The sequence below is a fragment of the Protopterus annectens genome, chromosome 6.part0 (genome assembly GCF_019279795.1).
Source record: "Protopterus annectens isolate FY-2018-M chromosome 6.part0, PAN1.0, whole genome shotgun sequence".
In the NCBI taxonomy this organism is placed as follows: domain Eukaryota; kingdom Metazoa; phylum Chordata; order Ceratodontiformes; family Protopteridae; genus Protopterus; species Protopterus annectens.
In genome coordinates this window covers 480,674,776-480,698,737 of record NC_056737.1, presented here as the reverse complement: position 1 = coordinate 480,698,737, position 23,962 = coordinate 480,674,776, and the positions used below count along the sequence as shown (strand labels likewise).

Here is a 23,962-nt window from a genome sequence, read left to right as displayed (position 1 = left end):
ACAGATAGCTTGAGAACCAGGAAAGTGAGTTTTGGGAGAGATTTAGGTTTGAGAGGTGACGTACAAGGTGCTTATGGGAAACAGTACTGAATGCTTTAGAGAGATCTAGGAGCACTGTGGACACTAAGTTCCCAGAATCTCGGGCTTGATTGACAGTTTCTAAGAATGAGAGTAGAGCTGTTATGGTGTTATGTCCTGGTTGGAAGCCATGTTGGGTAGGGGTAAGAAGTTGGTTTTTAGTTAGAAAAGGCATAAGTTGAAGGTGGATGCATTTTTCTAGGATTTTGGAGATTGGAGAGAGAAGAGCTATAGGGCGGAAGTTTGAAATGTTAGTTTTTTGCCTCCCTTGTGGAGAGGAAGAATAAAGGCAGAACACTAGAGTTTAGGGACATAGGACTCCTTTATGGATCTATTAATTAAGATACTAATTGGGAGAGCTATACTATCGGCAGCAGACTTGAGAAAGGAAGAGGGGATATTTTTAGGTGCATTGGAGCAGGGTTTACGTTTGGATAGAAGTCTTTTTATGTAGTTAGTGGCGACAGGTTTAAGCTCAAACATAGGGGAGAAATTATTTGGCGAATTAGATGAGGTGGAATGTAGGAGAATTTGTTGGGAAAAGTTTTCGTTAGGTCTGATATTGACTCTATAAAGAAAGAGTTGAATAGTGAGGCTAATTTGAGGTCAGATTTACTTGGGTCCAGACAGGTTATTTTTGGAGCCTGGGTTGAGGAGTGAGTTTATGGAATTCCAAAAAAGCCTAGGGTTGTGGGGATGGTTAGACTGGAGCTTAGTGTAGTAGGATTTTTTGGCTTTGAAGATTTGTTTTTTTTTTTTTGCAAAGTTATAGAGCTGTGTATATTGGAGAAGAGTTTTGGGAAGTTTATTCTTTTGGTAAAGCTTCCAGGATTTGTCTCTTTGATGTATATTCAGCATGTGACCTCTTGCCTTTATCTTCTCTTCTAGTCCCATGACCTTCTGAATGCATCTGTGAATTCCCAATCCATTACCTACTCTAGTAGCCCATTTCATAGGTCCATAACTTCCTCTCTCTGTTGCAATCACTCTGACTCTAAAATGCTGCATATTTTCTATCCATACATGCTATCACATGGGGTGTATATGTACAGACTTCAACAGTTTTCAACCAGGTTAAACTAGCTGTGGACAGACAAGCTCACAAGTTCAGGACACTCTTCACCACAACTCAATACATCACCTCTCATTTCGGTAACAGGAGCACCAGCTCCTTCAACATTTGGGATTATAGGAAGTTACTAGGCTATTGGTCCTGAGGCCCTTATAAGCCTAGCAAAGATTTTAGCCCATGTTTAGACAAATCAGCACCCGATGCCCCTATCCAGTAGGGACATGGGTGGAATCCCAGGAATGTATTTTCTACTTCCCATCTAGTTATTCAGGACAAGGAGTCTATTCCACAGATGGGGGGAGTCTCAGGGATACAAATCTTTCCTGTCAACAAGCCCTATTGATGTCACAGACCAGGCTGAGACCACTCATGTAGGTTACTCGACTGGAGCTTGACTTGTGGATATGCAGCAGCCCCATCAAGGCGGGGTCTGAGATCTCCTTATATTCCAGACAGAGGTCACCTCTGAAGAGTCTGTATAAAACTGAGTTGAGGGATAGGGCTTTTAGCCTATCTGTGGATGGCAAATTTTTGAGGTCCTGGATTCTTCTGGTGAGGAACCTCTGTTGTTTCTCCAGCTGCTGCATGTACTTTGCGAGGTACATGCTGAATGGGGCATTGTACCCAATAATGGGCCTTATAAGGGAAGAATACAGGGATGTTATGACCTTCTTGCTCCTGGATGACCTTTACTTATGAGGTGGGCCATGTAGAAAGCTTTCTGTACAATTGTAGCAACATGGTGGTCAAAGTCAGGTTGCTATCAATCTGGGTGCTCAAATCCCTCACGACTGATTGCGTACTTAGGACGTTATTAACTCCCTTATTTTCCCCGGATTAACCTCTCATTGTAGACACTTGTGGATTCCTCCTTTGTGCTCTTATATTCCTGCTCCACCTAACTAATGACTTTATTCATTTTCTGATACTAGCATTATCCATTTCAGGGCCATGGGGGAGTTGGTGTCTCTTCTGGCACTCAAAGGATACAAGGCACAGAAACTAAATCCTGGACTGAGTACTAGCCCACTGTAGGATATATACCCACACTCACTCACTTATACAACACACTGTACACCTATGGACAGTTTGGAGGATCACCAATTCACCTTTCACCTACCATATGTCTATGGCAGCAAACTACAGCACATAGCACAAACCTCCACAGACACAGGGAGGGCATACAGATTCAATACAGAAAACAACCCAAGTTGAACATTCAAGTGAAGAACAAGAGTTGTTAGGGAGCAATACTAAACAAACATCATGGTACCATGACTACCAGTGATTTGTCCCATTAAATTCTTCCCAGTTCAAAACTTTTGTTGATCAAGTGTTAAATAATGATATGGAGACAAAGGATACATCTGTGTTAGAGTTTGCAACATCTAACACAATATTAGTAAATCAAATCACAGCATGTGGTTATAAAGAAACTAATGATATTCCTGAGATTGCCGTGATTTAGAATAACTTCCCATGACAAGATTTATGTTGTAATCATTTAGAGAAATATGCTAAGTGCCAAATACCCTGATAAATCATTAAACTAAAATGCAACTTTAGAAACTTGTCATAAACCAGCCAAAATACCAAAACAGAAGCTCTCAAAGCAAACATGAGATCACTATACGAGTCAGATGATTTCAAATAAAATTTCAAAAAGGAGCAATACAGTAACTCATCCACTTCGGAAGCAAATTCTGCTGATTAACAAGACATTGTAAGAATAAAACGTAGCAAAAAAAAAATTTCTAACCCTCACACCTCCCCCCAAGGTAGTCACACTGCCAATAATACACTGTCCCTTTCATGGTGACTGTGCAACTTCAGGAAGAATGAAGAAACACTTGGGTCTTCTGGGAAGTATTTTTCTCAGAGACTGCACATCTCTCCAATGTAAAAGTAATTTAGCAGTAGGTATGTATACATTCCAACAAATAGGCATGGGGGGTTATACCCCAGAAAAACAACATTAATCTCTATTCTCTAATTCAGACCGTACTTACCTTACATCTTGTTTCTTGCAAAGAAACCTTTAAATTGTGTGAAATTAAAAACAGTACAACTATGAAGAGGTTTCTTTTTTCTACAGTAATGCTTCTATAAACTTTAAAACATTTTTTATGTAATAAAAGTTGTGCCTAGTAATACGTCTGTAGCACTAGTCATATAAAATGTGACTTTAAACTATTTTACTCTTGCAGTCAAACTTTTCATTTGCTCAGTTTTTTAATTAAATCATTTCAGTATCACTTTTTTTGTGACTCACTGCTTTTCTTGAACTCATCTAGTTATGCAGTTGTTTATCAGCAGGGGTGTACTTTGAAGCCTGAAGTTTCAAAACTTTAAACTTGATACAGTCGAGACCATAAGATCGAAGGTTTGAAACTTTGAACATTTTAAACAGAGATTGCTATACAGTGCAGAATGGGACATTTACTGTTCACTTTACTGTAATGTGATCTCGGAGTTGGTATATTTATTTAGCAGGGGATGTAGGGTGCAGGTGGGCTTGCCCTCCTGCATAAACGTAAATAAAAAATATTTATTTTATTAAAGTTTTGAACCTTCAAAACTTCAATGTTAGTCTTGACCATATGAAATTCGAAGTTTTGAAAGTTCGAGCTTCCAAAGTCGATCCGTCAGCAGACATCTTTCTGAATCCTGCCATGTCATACTGAAACAGTGAGAAACAAGACAGTGCCCACTACTCCAAAGCACTCGTCTAGTTCCAAAACTAGAAGCCGTTCAACTAGACACTCTGTTTATCTTAAATAATGCTAATCTGCCATTTAATGGCTTACCACAACAGCTGAAGCCTGAAATCAAACTTTACTTCCAAGTATTTTGTAAAACCCATTCTGTAACACTCTTTTATGCCATCTATTTAAAAACTTCTCAACTAAGTTTTTTTTACAAGTTAAGTAAAAAATCCAATAGAAAACATACATTAAAACACTATGATTGCATTTAACCTCTGTGCTTTTTCCGTTTCACTCTGAAATAGTAAAGTAGTTAAGACAGTGCCAACTGGTGCAAAAACAAAGGCTAATCACTGAAGCTTATTTCCTTGAAGTAGAACCATGTTCTGAAAAAGTGGGCACTGCGACCGTCTCATTTGTTACTCTGTGGGAAATTCATGTAGGCAGAGACAAAAATACCTGAACATGCGTAGCCAAGTTAAGCAGGCTCCTCAGCAAAGATTTTTCAGCTCTGCATAATTAACTATCCATATGTGCAAAATGAAACGTTCTACTTCTTCAAAAGAAAACCCATGTATTTATTGAATAAGCATGCTTTCTCCATGAAATAAAACTCTTTACTGGGAAAAATGCATTAGATTCCTGTATAATAAATATTCTTTGGTAGATATATAGCTACCTTCTTGCTATACATTGTCCACCTTTGTAAAATATGCTTTCAAGTGTAAAACAAATTCACATATTCTACTAATTCAGATCCAAACCTCTGTACACAATCAACACCATCTCTGTGGCATAAACTGTAAAACTCCCTTTCTCTAACACTGAAATGTGCTCATGGCCTTCATAAACATTAACTCTTTATGATCTGGCAAGAAATAAAATGCCTCAATGGAATAAATTCCCAAATATTACCAGCCTGGTAGTGCAGTGACAGGATTTCTATTTTTACCACACACTCCTGGTTCCATTAGTGGATTGAGAACTGGAATGCTAACCAAGGAAGGACGGAGTAAATGGCCTACTGGCTAGTTCTCTTCTTTCAGAAGGTGTTCTCTGCTGCAAACACATCTGTAAGAGAGGTCTAGGGCTATCCTTGGTTAATAACTACAGAAAAGAAGGAAGGGATGTAAACACAAAGTATCCAGCACCAATACACTAATGTTAATGAGATTTGTCAAGACATCACCAAGTGAATTCTACATGAAATGGGGGAAAGACAGGGTTCAGAAACTTACCCATCACCACCCCATCCACAGTACCACTGTTTCTAGACTGTGCTGTTAAAATTCTTGCCACATCCCTTATAACAAGGTAGTAAGAGAGTAGAATGAGGAGGCACATGGTGGTACTAAAACTGATAAAAAGTAGTGGAGAAGGCAATTCAGCTCCTGCTACGTATGACAAGGCCACTGCCTCATCTTACTTAGAACACTGCTGAGGCCCCACTTGGACTGCTATGTACATTTCTGGAAACCGTGCAGAAAACACAGATTAAGCTGGAGGAAGGAGTGCACAGGAGGACATCCAAGATGGTAATGAAAATATAAGTTCTACATTACAACTGCAAGATAAGGCAACCTGGAATGTAATCACTGCAGAAGACAAAGGAAAGGGAAAATACAGACGTGTATAACAAGAGGCATAGCTGGTGGGCAAAATGTAACAGGAAAGAGGGGAGGGAGGAAAGTAAATGACTGTCAGATACAGGTAAACCCAGTACAATACTAATACCAAGAGGAAGTATTTTATGCCGAAGGTAGTGGAGCAAATAGCAGAACAGGAAACAAAAAGGTTCAAAATACAGATTTAACAGGTGGTAGTAGACAAAGTGAGCGAGAAGGGAGGGTACAGAGGGAATGAGTTATAACAACCAAAGATATGGCTCAAAGGTCTTCTCTGTCAGCTCATTCATATATTACTGTGCAGCTCTGAAGACACAGTCAATGGCAAAAACAAATCACTGGCATCAAGATAGCAGTTCTCTGCAAGAGAAGTGGCTTTGCAAATCTGCAGGCTAAGAGACTGTATTTTTACCACAAAACTGGCAATATAGGTTCAGAACTAGATTTGGAATATCAGTGGGCTGGTCAAGGTAAAAAGGGGTACCTAAAAGCAGATCTTCTTGGTGGGGAAGGACTGCATTTGCTTCAGTGCAAAGGTGACCACTGGTGAATTCCCAAAAAACTCCTCTGCATTCAACGCATGCTATGCAGACTCATAATACAGGGCACTTCAGTCTTGCATTCCACCCATCTGTACTCTGACTGCTGATCATCAGCTCACACTGCTGAAAAGAAGGTTCAGTCCTCTGGGGTAAACGGAAACAATTGATGGATGAGGTGGAGCTGTATAGGGAAAAGTCATAGCAACCCACATAATGGCCAGATAAGCAGGGTACAAAAACTTATTAACAGACCTGGCTTTATTCCAAAGTGTGAAACAGAAATGACACTGAACAACATGGCAAAAGATTCTAAAAACAGAAGAACAAATGTATGTATGTATGTGTCTTTCGGCTTTTCCCGGTTAGGGGTCGCCACAGCGAAACTCCGGTCAGCTAATGATTGGCAATAGAGTTTTACGTGCTGGCTTGCCGGGCCTAATGCACAACCTTCAACGAAGGAATGCCCATTCATGCATGTCGCCACACAGAAGACGCTCTAACTGAGAATCGAACGGGCAACGTCTAACTGTGAGGCGACAATGCTACCGCAGCACCACCACTACAGTCAGGTGAAAATTCCACTGATATGACTGTTGTATTGTATTTTACAATTTTACTAACTCACTCATTATAAAATTTAACCCACAAGACATCTCCCTTCAAAAAAAAACAAAAAAACAAAAAACAAAAACAAACCTCTATAAACCAAATCATTCAGGAAAGTACACACATGAACTTTAACTCCACTGACTTTCAGAATGAACTCCGAGCATGCAATTGGGCCATACTTAAAGAACTTCCACTAGATTCTAGATTCCCACGCTGCTATCTGCACCCTCAGAGCCAAACCTAAGACCACCCTCTGGCTCTCAAAGTAACCAAAACCAAAAATCATAGCAAGAAATAAAGCATGGGACAAATAGCGCACCTCCAAAGACCCACTTGACCATATTAAAATTCCAACAACTAAGGAATGATACCAAGAAAGCCACACTGTTAGACAAAAAAAAACTTCTATCAACACTTTTGGGCAGGCATAAACAAATTGCTCAACCCCCACTTCCTCAACTTGTCACCTTAAAACTCCAGAGGAAACTGTTAATATCATTAACAATTTTTTTTTACCAAAACCATCCAATCACTAGCTAGCCAACTACCCCCCACCAGCTCCTTTCAAAATTCCGCCACAACCACTACCCCACTCCCTTTTGCCTTCCAACCTGTATCTACAGCCCCCATCTGATCTCTAATTAACAAACTGAAGCCCACAACCCCTTGCAGCTGATCTCCTCCCACCAGAATATTTACAAAAAGGGGCAGATGCCATTGCATACCCGTCTCGATCATAATAAACTGCACCTTGACTGAAGCCACTATTCCCTCTTTCTGGAAGGTTTCCCATGTCATTCCCCTTCATAAAGGAGGGAATTCTTTAGACCCCCTCAAAATTCCGACAAATAGCCATACTATCACCATTGGCCAAAATTATGCAAAAGTGCATCCACAACCATTTAATGCACTCACCCAAAATAAACTACTGGCCAACTCTCAGCATGGTTTTAGGCCACACCACAACACCACATCAGCCCTTCTATACTTCTCTAACTCCATCAACACCAACCGAAACAATAACAAACTTACCTCTGCTCTCTTCCTAGACTTCTCTAAGGCCTTTGATATGGTCAATCACCAACTGCTTCTCCATACCCTGAAGGAACTGTCACTGAATAGCAGCTCTATTAAATGGTTCCAATCCTACCTGTCTGATAGACAAGCAGTTTTATGGCAGAATACCCTATCCACACATCTACCCATTACTCTAGGAGTCCCCCAAGGCTCCATACTAAGATGACTACTCTTCTCAATCTTTATCAATGACCTACCCCCACCATCACTCCCAAGGCCAACTGCATCCAATACGTGGATGACTCTACTCTAATACGTACCACCTCCTCAACTGAGCTTATGACCCTAACCCAGAATACTTTCAATTATGTAGAAAAATGGTTTGCAAACCATCAGCTTCTATTAAACCCGGACAAAAGTAAACTGCTCATCTTTTCCCCCACCTGCAAATCCTCCTCACCATTCTTTACTATAAGTTCCAACAATGGCACAATTATATCCCCAGATACTCACACAAAACTCCTAGGCATCACAGTCGATAAGAAGTTATGTACCTACCATAACGTTCCATGTTAGTTGTCTTCTCTCGCCTTCTTTCTTGCTGGATGGGTTTGGAGCCGATCCTCGGCTCCGACTCGGCACTTGCTAAGCTCGAGAGCTAATATTACCAGCTCGAGGCAACCCTATAGCCCATGATGCAAAGCAGAGACTACCCAGATCTCGTTTGGTAGCTAAGGAAATTAGGAATATATTCTTCCAACTGTAAAGGAGGAGGAAAAGTAACAATACTAAAAATGACAATCATAATCATCATAATCCTCTGAAAAGGATCAACCTAATCTAGTGACACTAGAAGCTGATAGCTAGAAAAAAAAGGATAAAGCCTCTTAATAGAAGAGGCATAATCTTCTCGGTCTGACTAGGCTAGGGGGATGGAGGGCGGGACGCAAGAAAGGCGGCGAGAGAAGACAACTAACATGAAACGTTATGGTAGGTACATAACGTCAATCTCGCCTTCATTCTTGCTGGATGGGACCGCGTCCCTAGCACCTCTATCCTGGGTGGCTCAATGGAACAGACTCTTGAGAACGGTGGAACCAAAATTCGCTCTGTCTCTGGAGGCCAAGTCTAATTTGTAATGTGAAACAAAGGTATGAGGAGGCGCCCATGTGGCTGCTGCACAAATAGTGTCTATTGGAAGTCTAGCCCGAAAGGCTGTAGATGTAGCTAGAGCTCTGGTAGAATGGGCTTTTGGCCTAGAAATCAACTCTTTGCCTCTGAGCTGATAAATGTAAGTAATCACAGAAGACAGCCATCTAGATAAAGTCACCTTGGAAACTGGAAGGCCTTTCCTGTTCTCTGCATAGGATAGAAACAGTTGATCGGATTTCCTAAAATGTTTAGTTTTGTCTAGATAATATCTGAGCTGGCGGTGAACATCAAGACAATGTAATTTTTGTTCCGCTCTATCAGAATAATTTGGGAAAAACACTGGAAGATCAATGGATTGATTTAGGTTTGTCTGCAATGCCACTTTGGGTAAGAAAGACGGATTAGTCCTTAGAGATACCCTGTCTTTGTGGAAAATTAAGTAGGGAGGACGAATGCAGAGAGCATGAAGCTCAGATACTCTCCTGGCAGAAGTAATGGCGACTAGAAAGAGTGTCTTCCAAGAAAGAAATTTCAATGAACAGGCAGCCGCAGGTTCGAAAGGGGGGAGAATCAAGGATGTTAAAATTAAATTTAGATCCCACTGTGGTGGGGGGTCTCTAATCGGAGGTTTAAGTAAAAAGATACCTCAAAGGAATGCCTTGCAAAGTTTATGTGACATAATGTTGTGGTCCAAAAGGCCTATATGAAAATTCGAAATGGCTGCCAGCTGAACTTTTACTGTGGAGGAAGAGGATCCTGAATGAAAAATCTCAGCTAGGAAGTCTAAGACCGAATGAATTGGAGCAGTATAGGGGTCTATGTTCCTAGCTTTTGCCCAGAAGGAGAAACATTGCCATTTACCAGTGTAAATCCTTCTGGTAGAGGATTTTAGGGAAGCTACTATGATATCCCAGACGGGATTAGAAATCATAGGAAGCCTGGCTAAGGATGGAAGTGGAGCAACCAAGCAGTGAGGTTGAGAGAAGGTATGGATTGGTGCAGCTGCCCCGACTGGTGGGTCAGAAGATCTGGAACCGGGTCCAGATGCCATAGCTGTACCAAGAGATAACGACGTAGGAATGGAAACCATATCTGTTGAGGCCAATAAGGGGCAATGAAAATCAACTTGGCTCTCAAGGCGGTTGCTTTCTGAATTACTTGAGCTATCAGAGGAAAGGGGGGAAAAGCATAAAGTCGTCCCCGGGGCCAATCTTGGGTTAGAGCGTCTCTGGGGGGATGGCCTGGAAGGGGGAAGAGAGAGAAGAAGTCTGGGCATTTGCTGTTTTGAGGTGTAGCAAAAAGGTCGCAGCAAGGAAGGCCCCACTCCTGAAAAATCTCTTCAGTCACTGATTGTTTGAGAGACCACTCATGAGGCATGAGAATAGCTCTGCTCAACCTGTCCTCTATGATGTTGGATTTCCCGGGGATATGCGTTGCTATCAGAAACCGCTGAGAAGAGATTGCCCACTGCCAAAGTCTGAGAGCCTCTCGACACAGTGGATAGGACTTGGTTCCGCCTTGTTTGTTGATATACCACACTACGGACATATTGTCCGTTAGGACTGCGATAGTTCCCAGGGGAAGAGAGTCGTTGAGGGCTTGCAACATTAAAAGCACTGCTCTCATCTCTAGGACATTTATGTGCAGGTGGTATTCGAAAGGTTGCCAAGTGCCATGGACCATCCTGCCCTGATAATGCCCCCCTCACCCAATCAGGGAGGTGTCCGATGTAACCGTGGTGACCGGGGCAGGAGGAACACAGGGTCTGCCCTGATGGACTTGAGGAGACTATATCCACCAGGTTAGATGCCTTTTGCAAGTTGGAGTTATTATAATCCTGTGACGCATGGGAAGTTGTTGAAAGGACCATTGGGCGAATAGCATCCATTGTAGAAGACGCATGTAAAAGCGGGCAAAGGGAAGAAGTGTTATGGCAGCCGCCATAAGACCTAATACTTTCAGAGCAAATCTGGCTTGAATTTTGTTGCGGAGAAGAATCACCTGGATGTGACTTTGAATGTCCAAGATCCTTTGGTCTGTTAACTTTGCAGAAAGTTGTACGGTGACCAATTTTGTGCATATAAAAGTAATAGATTGACAAGGCGACAAGGCAGATTTTTCAAAATTTATAGAAATCCCTAGCCCTCTGCAAATGTGAATGGTGTAATCTCTGGCCTGAAGAAGTTGATGCCTGGTGGTGGCAGTGAGGAGCCAGTCGTCTAGATATGGAAACACCTGGAATCCTTGATGTCTCAGGTGAGCCGTAACCACTGCCATACATTTGGTGAACACTCTGGGGGCTGTAGTGAGTCCAAAGGGCAGGGCCCTGAATTGGAAGTGACTGGTCCCCAGCCGAAAGCGGAGAAATCTTCTGGAGCGCCTGTGAATTTTTATGTGATAGTACGCATCCTGAAGATCTACCGAGCACATCCAATTGTCCTTGCCCAGAAAGGGTAGAATGGACTGAAGCGTGACCATCCGGAATCTTGTTTTCTTTACAAACGTGTTTAGTTTGCTCAGATCTAATATTGGTCTCCAGTCCCCTGTCTTTTTTGGAACTAAAAAGAACCTTGAGTAGATTCCGGATCCTATTTGGTCTGCTGGGACTGGCTGGATGGCTCTTTTTGCTAGCAGTCTTGATATGTCTGGTACTGCTAGTTCCGGGTGGAACATCTGGAAGGGTTCCCCTTTTGCTGAATTGGGGTTTAAATAAAGGGAATTTTGTAACCCTCGGATATAATCGACTGTACCCATTTGTCTTGAGAAAGGGAAAGCCAGGCTATTGGGTACAGTGATAATCTTCCCCCGACTGCCTCCGAAGGTGGACAATCGGGCAATATCTCAGGGATGCTGGAAGGGTTTGTCAGAAAGAGGCTCTCTGCTACCCTGATTCTGTGGACCCCCCTCTGCCCCGAGGGCGGCGTCTGTTGTTGTTATCCCCTCTGCCTCTGGGGGTAAACTGACCTCGTGCGTCAGGCATGACTCCTTGAGATTTGCGGAACCACATTTTCCCTCCCTTCTGACCTTTTGGGTAAGGTCTTGAAGGGGTGGAGAAATGGACTCCTACGGCAGAAAGAGTCTTGCCATCTTGTTCGCATCTAGTCAAAGTGTCTTTCACTTGAGGTCCGAACAAGGTCGAACCATCAAAAGGGGAGTTTGTGAAGGACGCCTTGAAGGGGTCTGCAAAATTACAAAGCCGCATCCAGGACTGACGCCTTAAAGCCACTCCTGTGCCTGCGGCCCTACTCGCTCCATCAGCTGCATAAGAAATGAGCCGCATGGAGGAGTTAACAATGGAGTTAAGGATTCCTAGCTGTAAGCTAATCTTATCCTGAGACCCAGCAGCTGACGGATCCTGTAAAACTTCTCCCAACTCTTTAAGAACATCTCTTTATAGGCGGGTGAAGTGACACAAGTAGTTCAGCGATCGCATGGCAAAGGTCGCTGAAGAAAAAAATCCGCTTGCCGTACCTGTCCATAGTCCTAGAATCCTTGTTAGGAGGATGGACAGGTACTGAAGGATCAGCTAGTTCCTTCTTGGTGGCTGCATCACACCACCATGGCATCAACCGGGACACCTTTTGTCAAATATTGTCTATCTGGTGGGGCCGTAATAAATTTAGAAGGCCTCCTAGGAATAGGTTCCACCGAATCTGGGGCCATCCATGCCTTCCGAGCCACTACATCCATAAGAGGGTCGAAAGGCGGAGACACCCAGGAGGTGGAGGGTCGAGATCCGAACGCCTCCAGGTATACTGACTCGTCCTCGGAAGGATTAAGGGAGGGCCAGTTCCCCTTCTGCTTAAGGAGTTCAAGGATGTCTGAGAAAGAGACATCCTCAGAGGAGGACCTTGGGGATCCCTCCGACTCATCCAAGTCAGTATCAGATGTAATAGACTCGGGGGAGTCTAGATGTTTCCTCTTACATGTCCTCTTACGCGGAGGTTCACCTGATGGATCAGGAGAAGCCTCGGAAGAGGAAGATATTCCCAATGGGGAAACCTGAGGCGTTGGATCTCTGGGCCCAGGAGCAAGAGAGTGGGAAGAGACGTCAGCAGGCACTGTAGTGGGAGGAGCTGATGGAACTGACAGTTGACTACGCCCAGGGGCTAGTACACTCCTCGTCACCTCGAAGGCTCCCCCCATCAGAGAGACCAGAAGGTTCAAGCTCCGAAGAGATAGGAACTCCAGGCCTCATCGAGAGGGAAGGCTCCGAGGTAGATGAGATGTCGGGGCTGAGCTCACCAACGCCGAAGCCCCGAGAGGGAGAACGGGGTCGGACAAGGGTCCGATGCCACTCGCCCCCTCGGAGCTGACGAGAGAGACCAAACGCCCGGATCCCTCCAATGAAGGCCTCAAGGAGGAAATCTGAGCAGAGGACGATGGAGCTGAAAGGGGTGGTATCGGCTCCGAAGCTACAACAGTCACGGCTCCGAGGAGCTCCGGCTCCAAACTCTGTAAGAGAGTCGAAGGAGGAATGTTAGGTGGATGTGAAATAGCGACCGTCTGTTGAGATGGGCTATGGAGCATTTGGACCAATGCCTGAGACTTTAATAGTCTACTCACCACTCTTGCGAGGTCGTGATCAGACAGCCTGGATGACCGAGAAGAACGGCTCCGATGGCTCCGCTCTGAGAGCAAGGGTGATCTCGGAGCCGAACGTATCGATTCCAATGAGGGGGATCGAGATCTCTTTTTAGAGATAGGTGGAGCCGAAGGAACCAAGGATACGTCGGCTCCGGCCGGAGCCGACACTGAGTGTCCAGATCTGGCAGTATCGGCGCCGGATGGAGCCGATACTGTGACTTCTAGCATGGAAGGATCGGCTCCAGCCGGAGCCGATCTCGACACTAAAGAAGTTGAACCAGTAGCCGACGGCTTGGGACTTGCAGCCGAAGGCTTAACAGGTTTCAAGGGCTTCCTCAGTGCCGACTTAGTCGGGGAGCTCTCAGGCTTTAATAAGCCCCTCAATATTAACTTATTTCTGCGCTCCTGCCAGACTCTTGGGCTGAAGGCATGACAGATAGCACAAGAGTCCTGCAGGTGCATAGGTCCCAGGCAGTAAACACAAGAAGTGTGACCATCTGTCAGAGACATCTTCTGACAGCACGAGTCACACTTCTTGAAGCCTGAGACCTTTGTGTCCTTCGACATAGCTGTGTCAAGGGAACACAAGCTGACAGTGAAAAACACAAACACACACACACAAAAAACACCCAATCCAAAAAACTAAACTTAACAGGGATACAACACTCAAACATACACAAAAATCCCTCACAGGAAAGTTTAGGAAAGGGAAAGGCCTAAGGCCTAATCTAGGGAAGGGGATAAATAACCCGAAAAAAAGGGAACACTAACGGGAATAGGGTTAAAATAAGCGTTAAAGTTCACAAAACTACTAGGTTATGAAAAATAAAGGGGATGAGACAAAGTCTTATTCTAAGAAAAACTTACCTAGAGCTGGTAAAAGAGGCACCTCGTTAGCGAAGCGGCAAACGAGATTCTGGGTAGTCTCTGCTTTGCATCATGGGATATAGGGTTGCCTCGAGCTGGTAAAATTAGCTCTCGAGCTTAGCAAGTGGCGAGTTGGAGCCGAGGATCGGCTCCAAACCCATCCAGCAAAAATGAAGGCGAGATTGACAACTTAACATCGCCATATAATATGATAGTCATGTCAATAAAACCATCAAATCTGTCAACAAAAAACTGGGCTCCCTATACAGGATCAAACCCTTCCTCACTCCTTTTGCAAGAACCACTATCACTCGGTCCCACCTACTTTCTACCCTCCTCTATGCCTCCCCCCTTCACTAACCTGAACCAAGCCACCCTTACCAAACTTGCTAGTTTTTACAACCATATTTCTAGATTTGCTACAGGTGCTACCTCTAGGACCCACCATTGTATCAACCTAACTCAACTGGGATGGCTGGAGTGGCCCAGTCTTCTCCGATATAACCAACTTGTAATAATCCACAAAATACTATATCAACCCGAAAAAAAACAGCACTAAATAAGATCATCAAACCATACAGCAATCTGAGGTCACTACGCTCTGCTGACAAACTGCTGGTACAAACAACTAAGAGCATAAATGTGGGTGGGGACTCTCTATTTGCCAACACAGTAGGCAAAACTTGGAATATGCTACCTGCCGAACTTACTCATCAATCCTCCTTAACCCAGTTCAAAAAAAGCCTCAAACTACACCAGCTGTTCCTGCAAACTCTCCCTAAGCATTTCAATCATATACTCTAAAAAGTGTATGAATTCTTGATGGGACTTAGCCCATAACTGCATGTATTATTGTCTGAAACTGAAGCTGCATGACTTTGATATTGTCTACTATGTTTTATCTAAGTTTGTAACCCTACTGAAAACTGTATATTATACTTATCTCTGTTTCTATTGTTCCTAATGTATTTGTACTCTGCTTTCTGGAGCTTTTCTCCCTGGGCCCTCGCTGAAAATGGACATATATCCAGTCAGACTTTCCTAGTAAACAAATGTAAAATAAAGTAAATAAATAAAAATGTGCATGATGTACAATTTTTGGTTTCCAGCATACTGAGAATGTGCCCAGATTCTGGCTCACTCAATTAACACATTTTAATTAAAATCACAACTAGCCCAGTGTGACATCAGCTAGATTATTTTCTCATGATGTCAGTCATCAAGGCTTAAATGTAGAATTGAGTCACTTAGGGTTGTCCAGAAGATAAAGGCCAACTATCCATTGACATCTCTTCTTCACTGATGGAGGGCTGAGAACATATTGAATGCAACTTTCACCATTAGCATCGACCAGGAAATGTTCAAACTTGGACAGACATGTGAAGTATATCACTGTGTGACACAACTTTAATAATAGGGAATAACCGATGACTGAATAGCTGCCAACTCTGTATTGCTCATACTCTGGCTATATGTCCAATATGGAGGGGGGAGGTTGCAGCTAATAGCACTGGCATAGAAAATGTAAAGTTACTTTACTGGGGGAAGTACTGGTGGTACAACATGGAACTGCTTTCTGTACAGAACAGCAGACAAAAAGGAGTGGCGTAAACAAAGCATAATAAAATTAAGAGATGGACAAGGCTGAGAAATTAACATATGGACACGAATATATTACGTGACTTATGTGGTCAGTCCACAAAATAGTTCTCACTGTAATGATCTGACTTTTTTAAAGCAAGACCTGACAGATCTCTCTGGGAGGAGAATCCTTGGGCATAAAACATTACCAGTGATGAGATACCTACTAATAAACACGTAAGTACATCTCTGTCTACAGCCACTAATCATGACAAAGGTAGAAAGATATTAATGCCTTTCTTCACCATCTTCCAGGACAGGCATGTAAACCTGATCCCAGCAGCAACTCCTCAACCAAAAAAAATATTCATACCATACAGTTGTGAAAGTGCCACACTACTCTCATATTGCTAATACTGGTTATTTCTTTTAAATATAGTTTCACAAAATATGCACTTTTGGCTTCCATTTCTTTCACTGAACGATACCACTGTGCAGAAAAGTGCAGTAAGTACGTGACTAAACCATTGTCCACGGAGGTGTAATCAGCAGGTGACCAAACTACTGTTCAATAATTTGCAAACTGGCAAGCTCTAGCTCTGACTTCCTTACAAGTTCCTTCACTTACTCTCTCTTATCTGTTCGTTGAGCTGTGCCTGGTCCTGTTCCAGTTCATGTTCAGCCTTCAACTGTGCCACCAGGATCTCCTGCTTCAGCTCCTCCACATGATGGTGTTGCTGTTGGATCTGCTGCCGGTAGAAATTCTCCAACTCTGTCAGCTCCTGCTTAGAATCTCTGTGTTGATGATGCTTGAAATGGTACTTTTCAAACTCAGTAAATTGCCAGTTTTGCACTCTGGGGAAAGAAACATCAAAGTATCAGAGTAAGTCTTCATCCAGATGAACATTAAAAGCAAAAGTATGGTTAATACTAATAACAGTTCTTCAAGAAGCAATCCTTTCCAAGAGTCAGACATATTGAATTTCATATCATTGCCCACATAACCACTCAAAGTTCTTGCCTAGCTCTGATTACATAAAGTGAAGGTCTTTTAATCAAAAATGTAAGATATGGTTAACTCCATGTTTACTTAGTTTCCCTGTGTTTTATAAATCTTGGCATAAACAAACAAAACACTGACCAAGTCATTATCATGGTTAGATAGAAGCATCTCAGGTTGGTGAAGGGGTAAATTCATAAAAATAACAAGAATGTACAACTGTACAATTGTAATCCATCTGAAAGAAAACATTAAAAAGCAAAACAGATTCTTGAACTCTGCTGAAAAGTGTCTCAGAGTATCATTTGTGGGAGACAGGAGGCAGCAAATTTATGTACTCCAAGGGCATCAACCTCTATGTCCACATTTGCTGCCCAAATTCTAAACACTGCAGAGCAACAGGGACACTGAATATTATATGGGGATATATATAAAGGTTCTGTTTAGGAAGAGCAACAAACTAACAGTGAGAAAGCTGCACCATGCTCCCCCAATGTAATTAAAATTAAAGGCTACAATAATACATATCTGTTCTTTTACCACTATATGAAGGACCAGATTCCAAAAGACTTGCTCTTTGTGTAAGTGACTTACTCCAGGGTAAGGTCCATCTATACAGCAGACTTACACTTGGGGCCAGATTCCAAAAGATTTGATCTTGGTGTAAGTGAATTACTCTGGTGTATGTGATGGATTCCCAACAATTCAATATGAATCCATTCTGCCAACAAACTGCCCACATACCTGCGGACTCTGGTAAGCACTCTCACACTTTATCCTCTTTCATGGAAGCCATGTCCATCTTAACCTGTTTCCTCTTTATTCTAGTGTCTCTGCCCTGATTGTACTACTCTGCCCAGCCTCCCTACCACAATCCTTCCCCTTGTGTTTGTAAAGATTAAAGTACTTATTCTGTACTGCTGCTTCCCTCCAGTCTTCCTTTATCTTCTAACTATCTTTGCTCAGCCTGGCCAAGTCTGTCCCACCCTGCCTCCTTTCCTTTATACAGATATAAGCCATATTTGTTCCTCCTGTTGACCTCTTCTGCTAATTTCCTTAAAGCTTATGCTTCCATTCTCTCCTATACTGCCCTTCTACTTGCCTCCTTCGTCTGTGCCTTCTGTACCAACCCAACCCCACTGTTCACTTCTTGCATAATTTGTGTTTTGCCCTAATCAGTAGCCTCATCTTATTGTGTACTGTTGTTGGTCTTTCCCTTTCTCTATGTGTATTCCTTAGGCCCTTGCCCCAAACCCCATGTACTGCATCCCAGACCCACTTCCACAGCTTGTTTACATCTTCTATCCCCTAATTTTGAACCTCTCTTCAGTTCATTACAGTTCACTAGTCTTTGTGCTCTTACACTTCTCCCCGCTCTAAACTATGGAGTTGTGAAGTCACTGTTGTGTAATGACACCTATATCTAGACATCCCTAACCCCCTTTATCCTTGACAGAAAACCATCCAGAATTCTGCCCTTTCTTGTACAATCGCAAACAGTTGGCTGAACACTTACTGTTTAAGACTTTACTTTTCCTCTCTCACTCTCCCTTAGAGCTTGAAGTCTCCCAGTCTGCTCCTGGAAGATTCAGATTTCACATGAATACCACCATCTAACTATGGGTATGGGTGCTGCGGTAGCGTTGTCGCCTCACAGTAAGATGTTGTCCTGTTTGATTCTCAGCTAGAGCGTCTTCTGTGTGGAGACATGCGTGAATGGGTGTATCTTCGTTGAAGGTTGTGCTTCAGGGCTGGCAACTCGGTACGTAAAAATCTACTGCCAATCATTAGCGGACCGGAGTTCCACTGTGGCAACCCCTAACCGGGAAAAGCCGAAAGATACAACAACCACCATCTAACTTTTACCTCAGTACATTATTCTTTCCTCCAGGTTCTCATCCTTCTCTCATGATGTGTCTGGAGGCTGATACTCTCTATCAGTTCACCATAACTTCTCTTTTCCTCTACTTTAACTACCAGGGCACTTACTTTAATGTTCTAATCCTGTCCTCTTCCTTGTTTCTTCTCTGTGATGTAACATATGTTGACTCCTTTATATAGATCACCTCCATCCCTCACTTTTGTTTTATTCTTGAACAGGTACACATACGCTTCTATGTCCCAACTCTTCCATGTTTCTTCCGTGATAACAGAAATTTCCACACTTCCCTCACCTCTAATTACCGGTGTTTCTTCCTTCTTATTTCAAAGGTACATTAATTGAGATATTTCTTTTGGACTAAGAAGGCCCTTGTCCCTGGCATAGAGCTAGTTTCTCTTCCATATCTTTTCTTGGTGTCCTACCAGTTCCAGGCCCTTTTCTCATGTGCAGTGCCACAGACTGTCATTATTCTTCCTAATCCTCTCCATCCTTAGTGTGCTGGGAAGCTGGCACAGCTAGCACTTTTGGGAATCCTAACTCCAACCCCACAAACTTGGCATCTCTCTGTCACATCCCTGGTGGTATTTACTGCCTTGCCTGACAGGTCATTAGTGCCAGCAGACACTACAACATGTCTCTCCCTTCTCCCTTGGTGACCTCGTCTGCCACCTTCCACCACACTTTGCTAAGTCCGAGTCATGGAATGAACTCCATCATCATTTGGCCTTCCTTTCCTAATCCCCTTGATAATTATGTCTTCACTCAAAAAAACACGGTTGTGTAAGAACTTACCATAACAGTAGATGTCCTAAACCAACATAACACCATGACATGACATCAATTACTGGCTCAGGGTTCTAAACGGGTATTGGTAGCCCTCATAGGTGTATGTGTGTGGGAGGACATAGAACACCCCCTGCAATAATTCACATGCTGATGTCAGTCACCAGGGGATGGCATTAGGGACCTAACCACAAAGCTCATGATCACTGTCTTTATGATGATCACTGAGGAAGGGAGAGCTGATTACATTTCTTCCCCACTGTCAGAGATAACCATTAAAAAAAAGTTTGAAATTAACCACATTTTGTTTGCAATACAGTTTACTTTTTGAGGCATGGCAACCTGCATTAGTATGTCTCACATGTCTGGACAACAGTATATCTGCATCTGTCACTTTCATCTTACTTTATGACATATCACTTGCCCATGCATGCTATGAAAATCTCTGCCCAAGGAGGAGTATTCCAAAAGTAAAGCATGATGCCCATCTTGTGAGGCACTGTTGGATGTTCCAAGCAGATTTCACTTAATAATGGAGGAAGTGGAAGAACCACTTTGAGCTGAAGTTCTGGAAGACTGCATATTATATCACCTCTTTCCTTCTCCTGTTCACCACGATGTGGATGAACCACAGCTGCTCATCCACCTTCTGGAAACCTCAGTAAAGGATGGCTCCTCAGAATAGGAAGGCATATCCTGCCATTAGGGTAAAAATAACAAAGGGAATTTAGTCAAGGGCAGTGAATCCATCAGTGTGAAGTTACTGTCTTCCTGCTGCTATTCCTGCCCTTAGAGCCCCCAGTATCAGACAAAATGCCTTTGCTCTGCTTAAGTCTTATAGTCCAGTGAAGAGATAGACACAGCTAGGTGGCCCACTTATTAGTGAATTTGTCAAGTAATTGCTAACCTCAATAAGTTTTTAAATGACAGGTAGGAGCCTTTATATGAACAACCAAATGCAAGCAATCTCTCAGGGTTTTCCTGGACTTCTCACTCCTGACTGGAGGTAGTTAATGTAAGTTCCCAAGGGCTTTCTGTAGTACCTACCAGAAGCCACTTCAAGTTTCAATCCCTAACCTAATACTCTTCCATAGCCACAAAACATAAAATACTGAAGAAATAAAATGGGTAGGTAGGCACCACCAATTCCAGTGCATCTGGAAGATTATTCTCCACTTGAGGGAGAAGCCTGTCTTGCAGCAGATGTAAGTGACAGACATTCCTGATTATAGGCTTCAGTGACAAAATCACTGACAACAGCTTCTTCAATGTCTCCTCCTGTGATTGGTCATCTACAGTGTGCCAGTGAGGGGCAGATCTGTACCTTTGATGATGTTACAAGTGATATGTCTTCTGTACATCTTTTGTGCCAAAAATCAAATGATAAGTAGCCCTCCCTGTGATTTTTATTTTCCTTTTTTAGAGGATGATTCTTTGGGATATTTTAGTCTCATTACTAACACTGAAGACTGATCCTGCTGCTACTATGGCTGCAATTGCTTTATATGGACTTATAAAGTTAATGCACTGAAATTTTATATTGGGGATAGTCTTCAGAACAGAACTTGGGTACCAAACAATATGCACATAAGACTGTTTTTTTTAAGAATAGGCTTTTTGGCACGTTGAAGGCCTAACCTGAACTAAAATGAGAAAAGTTCCAAAAAGCTACAAAATGGATTTAAACTCATGTACATACTGACAGATGCATTAATCACTGACCAAAAATGAATCATTTTAATTTTTAAACAGATAAGCTAGTAAATGATACTAAAGGCTAAGAACTCTGAATATAAAGAGCACTCATACAGCAAGCACAATCTTATCTCTGATGGTAAAGAACTGAGGAGGATTGGGACCACCTATTCTACTGACACTCCTCTGAGCACGGCAAAGACACAGATGACGTAGAAAAGGAAGAGGCAGTGCCTTACTGTACTGCTGATGCTGAAAATTCCTTACTGAAATCACCTTCTACATATGGAAAGGCAGTTCTGCAGGAGAATGCCCTCTAACTGAAGCCTCATAAGGATTTGCTAAATGCCCCCACAGCAGCTGAAATAAGATGGACAATTTTTCTAACTTTACTGCAGAATACTCTCATCTACTCTAACTGCATGCTGTGAAGGTCATGTTGGAAAATGCAACATTAGGTGGCATCGTGTAACATAAAGGGAAAGTAAAAGTAACAACGGGGCTTAAAAATAGCAGTGAACAGAGTGTAAAGTATGTTATTGTGAATTACTGTTTTAAAATAATTTGCAAATTTCAATTATGTTTATGCAGGCATTTTCAGTGTAGTTTAAAATGTGGCTGCTCACACAGCACCTTTAGGTATACAAAGTACTTTTCACAGCTTTATATATGAAGTAGAATCAGAATCAATATTTAACCCTTTGAATAAAAGTCTTTTCATCCAAGCAAAAACAAAACACTGCTTTCGGTTGTAGAAATGAACTTCCAAGGTACTGTGAAACCTATGCATTCCACTGCCTATTCTTCTGGCAAAATGGCTGAAGTAAATGCAAGCATCCTAAATATTCAAGTTACTTTATACAGCAAGAATTCTGCAGACAGTCCTCTGTGTAAGAACTGCAAAAATGTCAAGGGGAAAAAAATGAAAAATACTAACCTTGAGAAAGAAGCGGAGGAGGTGTCAGTTGCAGATATTCCATGTAATTTGAATTATCAGAGAAATCAGGAGATAGGCTTCTAGCCCTTATATTCACCCAATAATTTCCAGACCTCTGCAGGACAACTCAGAAGCAGATATGCTGATAACTGCTGCAGCAGCCCGTCTTAAGGTCTTATAGAGAATTCTGTTGCAGTGTTTTTCTTTTTCTGTCTTCTACAACCAAACGCCAGTTCTCGCTCTCTCTCACTCTGTTTTCTCTCATAGTTTTGCTTTCTATTGTCCCCTAGCACAATGCAGGCTTTCATCAATTACAGAATCAATGAGACATGGGATTATGAACATCAGCATTCTTTAACCCACTGACAGGACTGAGAACTGTGAAACTCTATAAAAATGGTCTAGTGATTAAAAGAAAAAGGTGTCACACCACAAGTAGAGTCATCACAGACCAGCCTATCTCTTTTTGCATTTGTAATGCCCAGATGCAAAAAGGAGTACACTGTTATCTAACCAGGCACTGCTAGCATTTTCAACTGTTTCATATTCTTACTTAAAATTTCAAGGCATAAAGTATTTGAAAGGTGTGTGTGTTTATGGCAGTAGTGGAAGATGAGAGGGTGGGAGGAAAGATACAAACTGAATACAATAACACCGTATTATTCTTTAGACAGACAGCAGTAGACTGAGATTTATACATTTTTGTTTTCATATTTCAGTGGTGTTTCAGGACCAGAATCATTCCTCAGCACCCTGCCTGGCACTCTAGCTGTACTACCCTAACACTTAATAAATGGACAATGACACAACCATCTAATAGTTTACAGACATAAAATGTGACAAGCCCAGGCGTCATATTACTACTCACATGATTACCAATGTCAGGTTCTCAACAAAAAAAGACCAATGAAAAGTACAATTTGACTGCCATAACTTACTTTTCCACTAATCAATAATGCAGACTTCCAACGTAGGTATGTCGTGGAATGTGTGTGTGCGTGTGTGCGCGCGTGTGTGTGTGCGTGTGTGTGTGTGTGTGTGTGTGTGTAGTAGTACTATGTGTGAGCGGGTTCATGGATATCAGAGTGTGTGTGAGTGACTAATGGCTTTATGTGTGTGTGTGTCTATATGTGTATGTAACTGCGTGAATGTCTATTTTGTGTGCATGTGTGTATGTGCGAGTGACAGACAAGAGGCATTGTGTGCGTGTGTGTGTATATACAAGAGACTAATGGTATTACGTGTCAGTGGGTGTGTGGGTGTCAAGAGTCTCTTTCTCTGTCTGAGAGATGTCACTGCCTATGTATGTGTGTTCTTCTTTGTAGTTAGGGTGTTCCACTGTGCAGGTGTTTTATCTGCTCAGTTGAGTGATTCATAGTCATGCACATTCGTAGGTAATAAAATGCTGCCCTTGTGTGAATGTGCACAACTATGAATTCCTAAATGGCACAGTAGTGCAGCTATGCACATTGGTACAAGGCAAGCTGTGCTGCTGCACCACCATCTTTCATAAATACTGGGTTAAGTATCTTTATGTAGGTTTTGCCAAAAACTTGCGTGTTATATTTTAAGTTAGTGTGGAGATATGTGATAACCGCAGGAGCAGTCAGATAGGTTTCATATCAGTAAGTTCCTTGAAGGTTAAACTGTCCAGATCTGAATGTAAAAATATACAAAACTATATCATAACTTCCGTGTCTGAGTTTAACTTCTGGAAGTTTGGAAAACTGGATTAATTTTTAATTGCCATTCTATACAGCTTCAGCAGAGATGAAAGCTTACCAGTAAACTGCCAGTCATATGTGCAGTTCCAAAGATAGTTCCTAATGC

The 23,962-nt window shown here is 42.4% G+C and overlaps 1 protein-coding gene across 1 annotated transcript in view; it reads right to left on the bottom strand.

The window, feature by feature from the left end:
• STARD9 (StAR related lipid transfer domain containing 9) overlaps positions 1-23,962 on the bottom strand; it is a 1,457,104-nt gene that overhangs the window by 327,010 nt on the left and 1,106,132 nt on the right. The window contains exon 22 of the mRNA XM_044073541.1: positions 16,464-16,690. Within this exon, the coding sequence (XP_043929476.1) occupies positions 16,464-16,690 (227 nt within the window). The remainder of the gene's footprint in view (positions 1-16,463; positions 16,691-23,962) is intronic.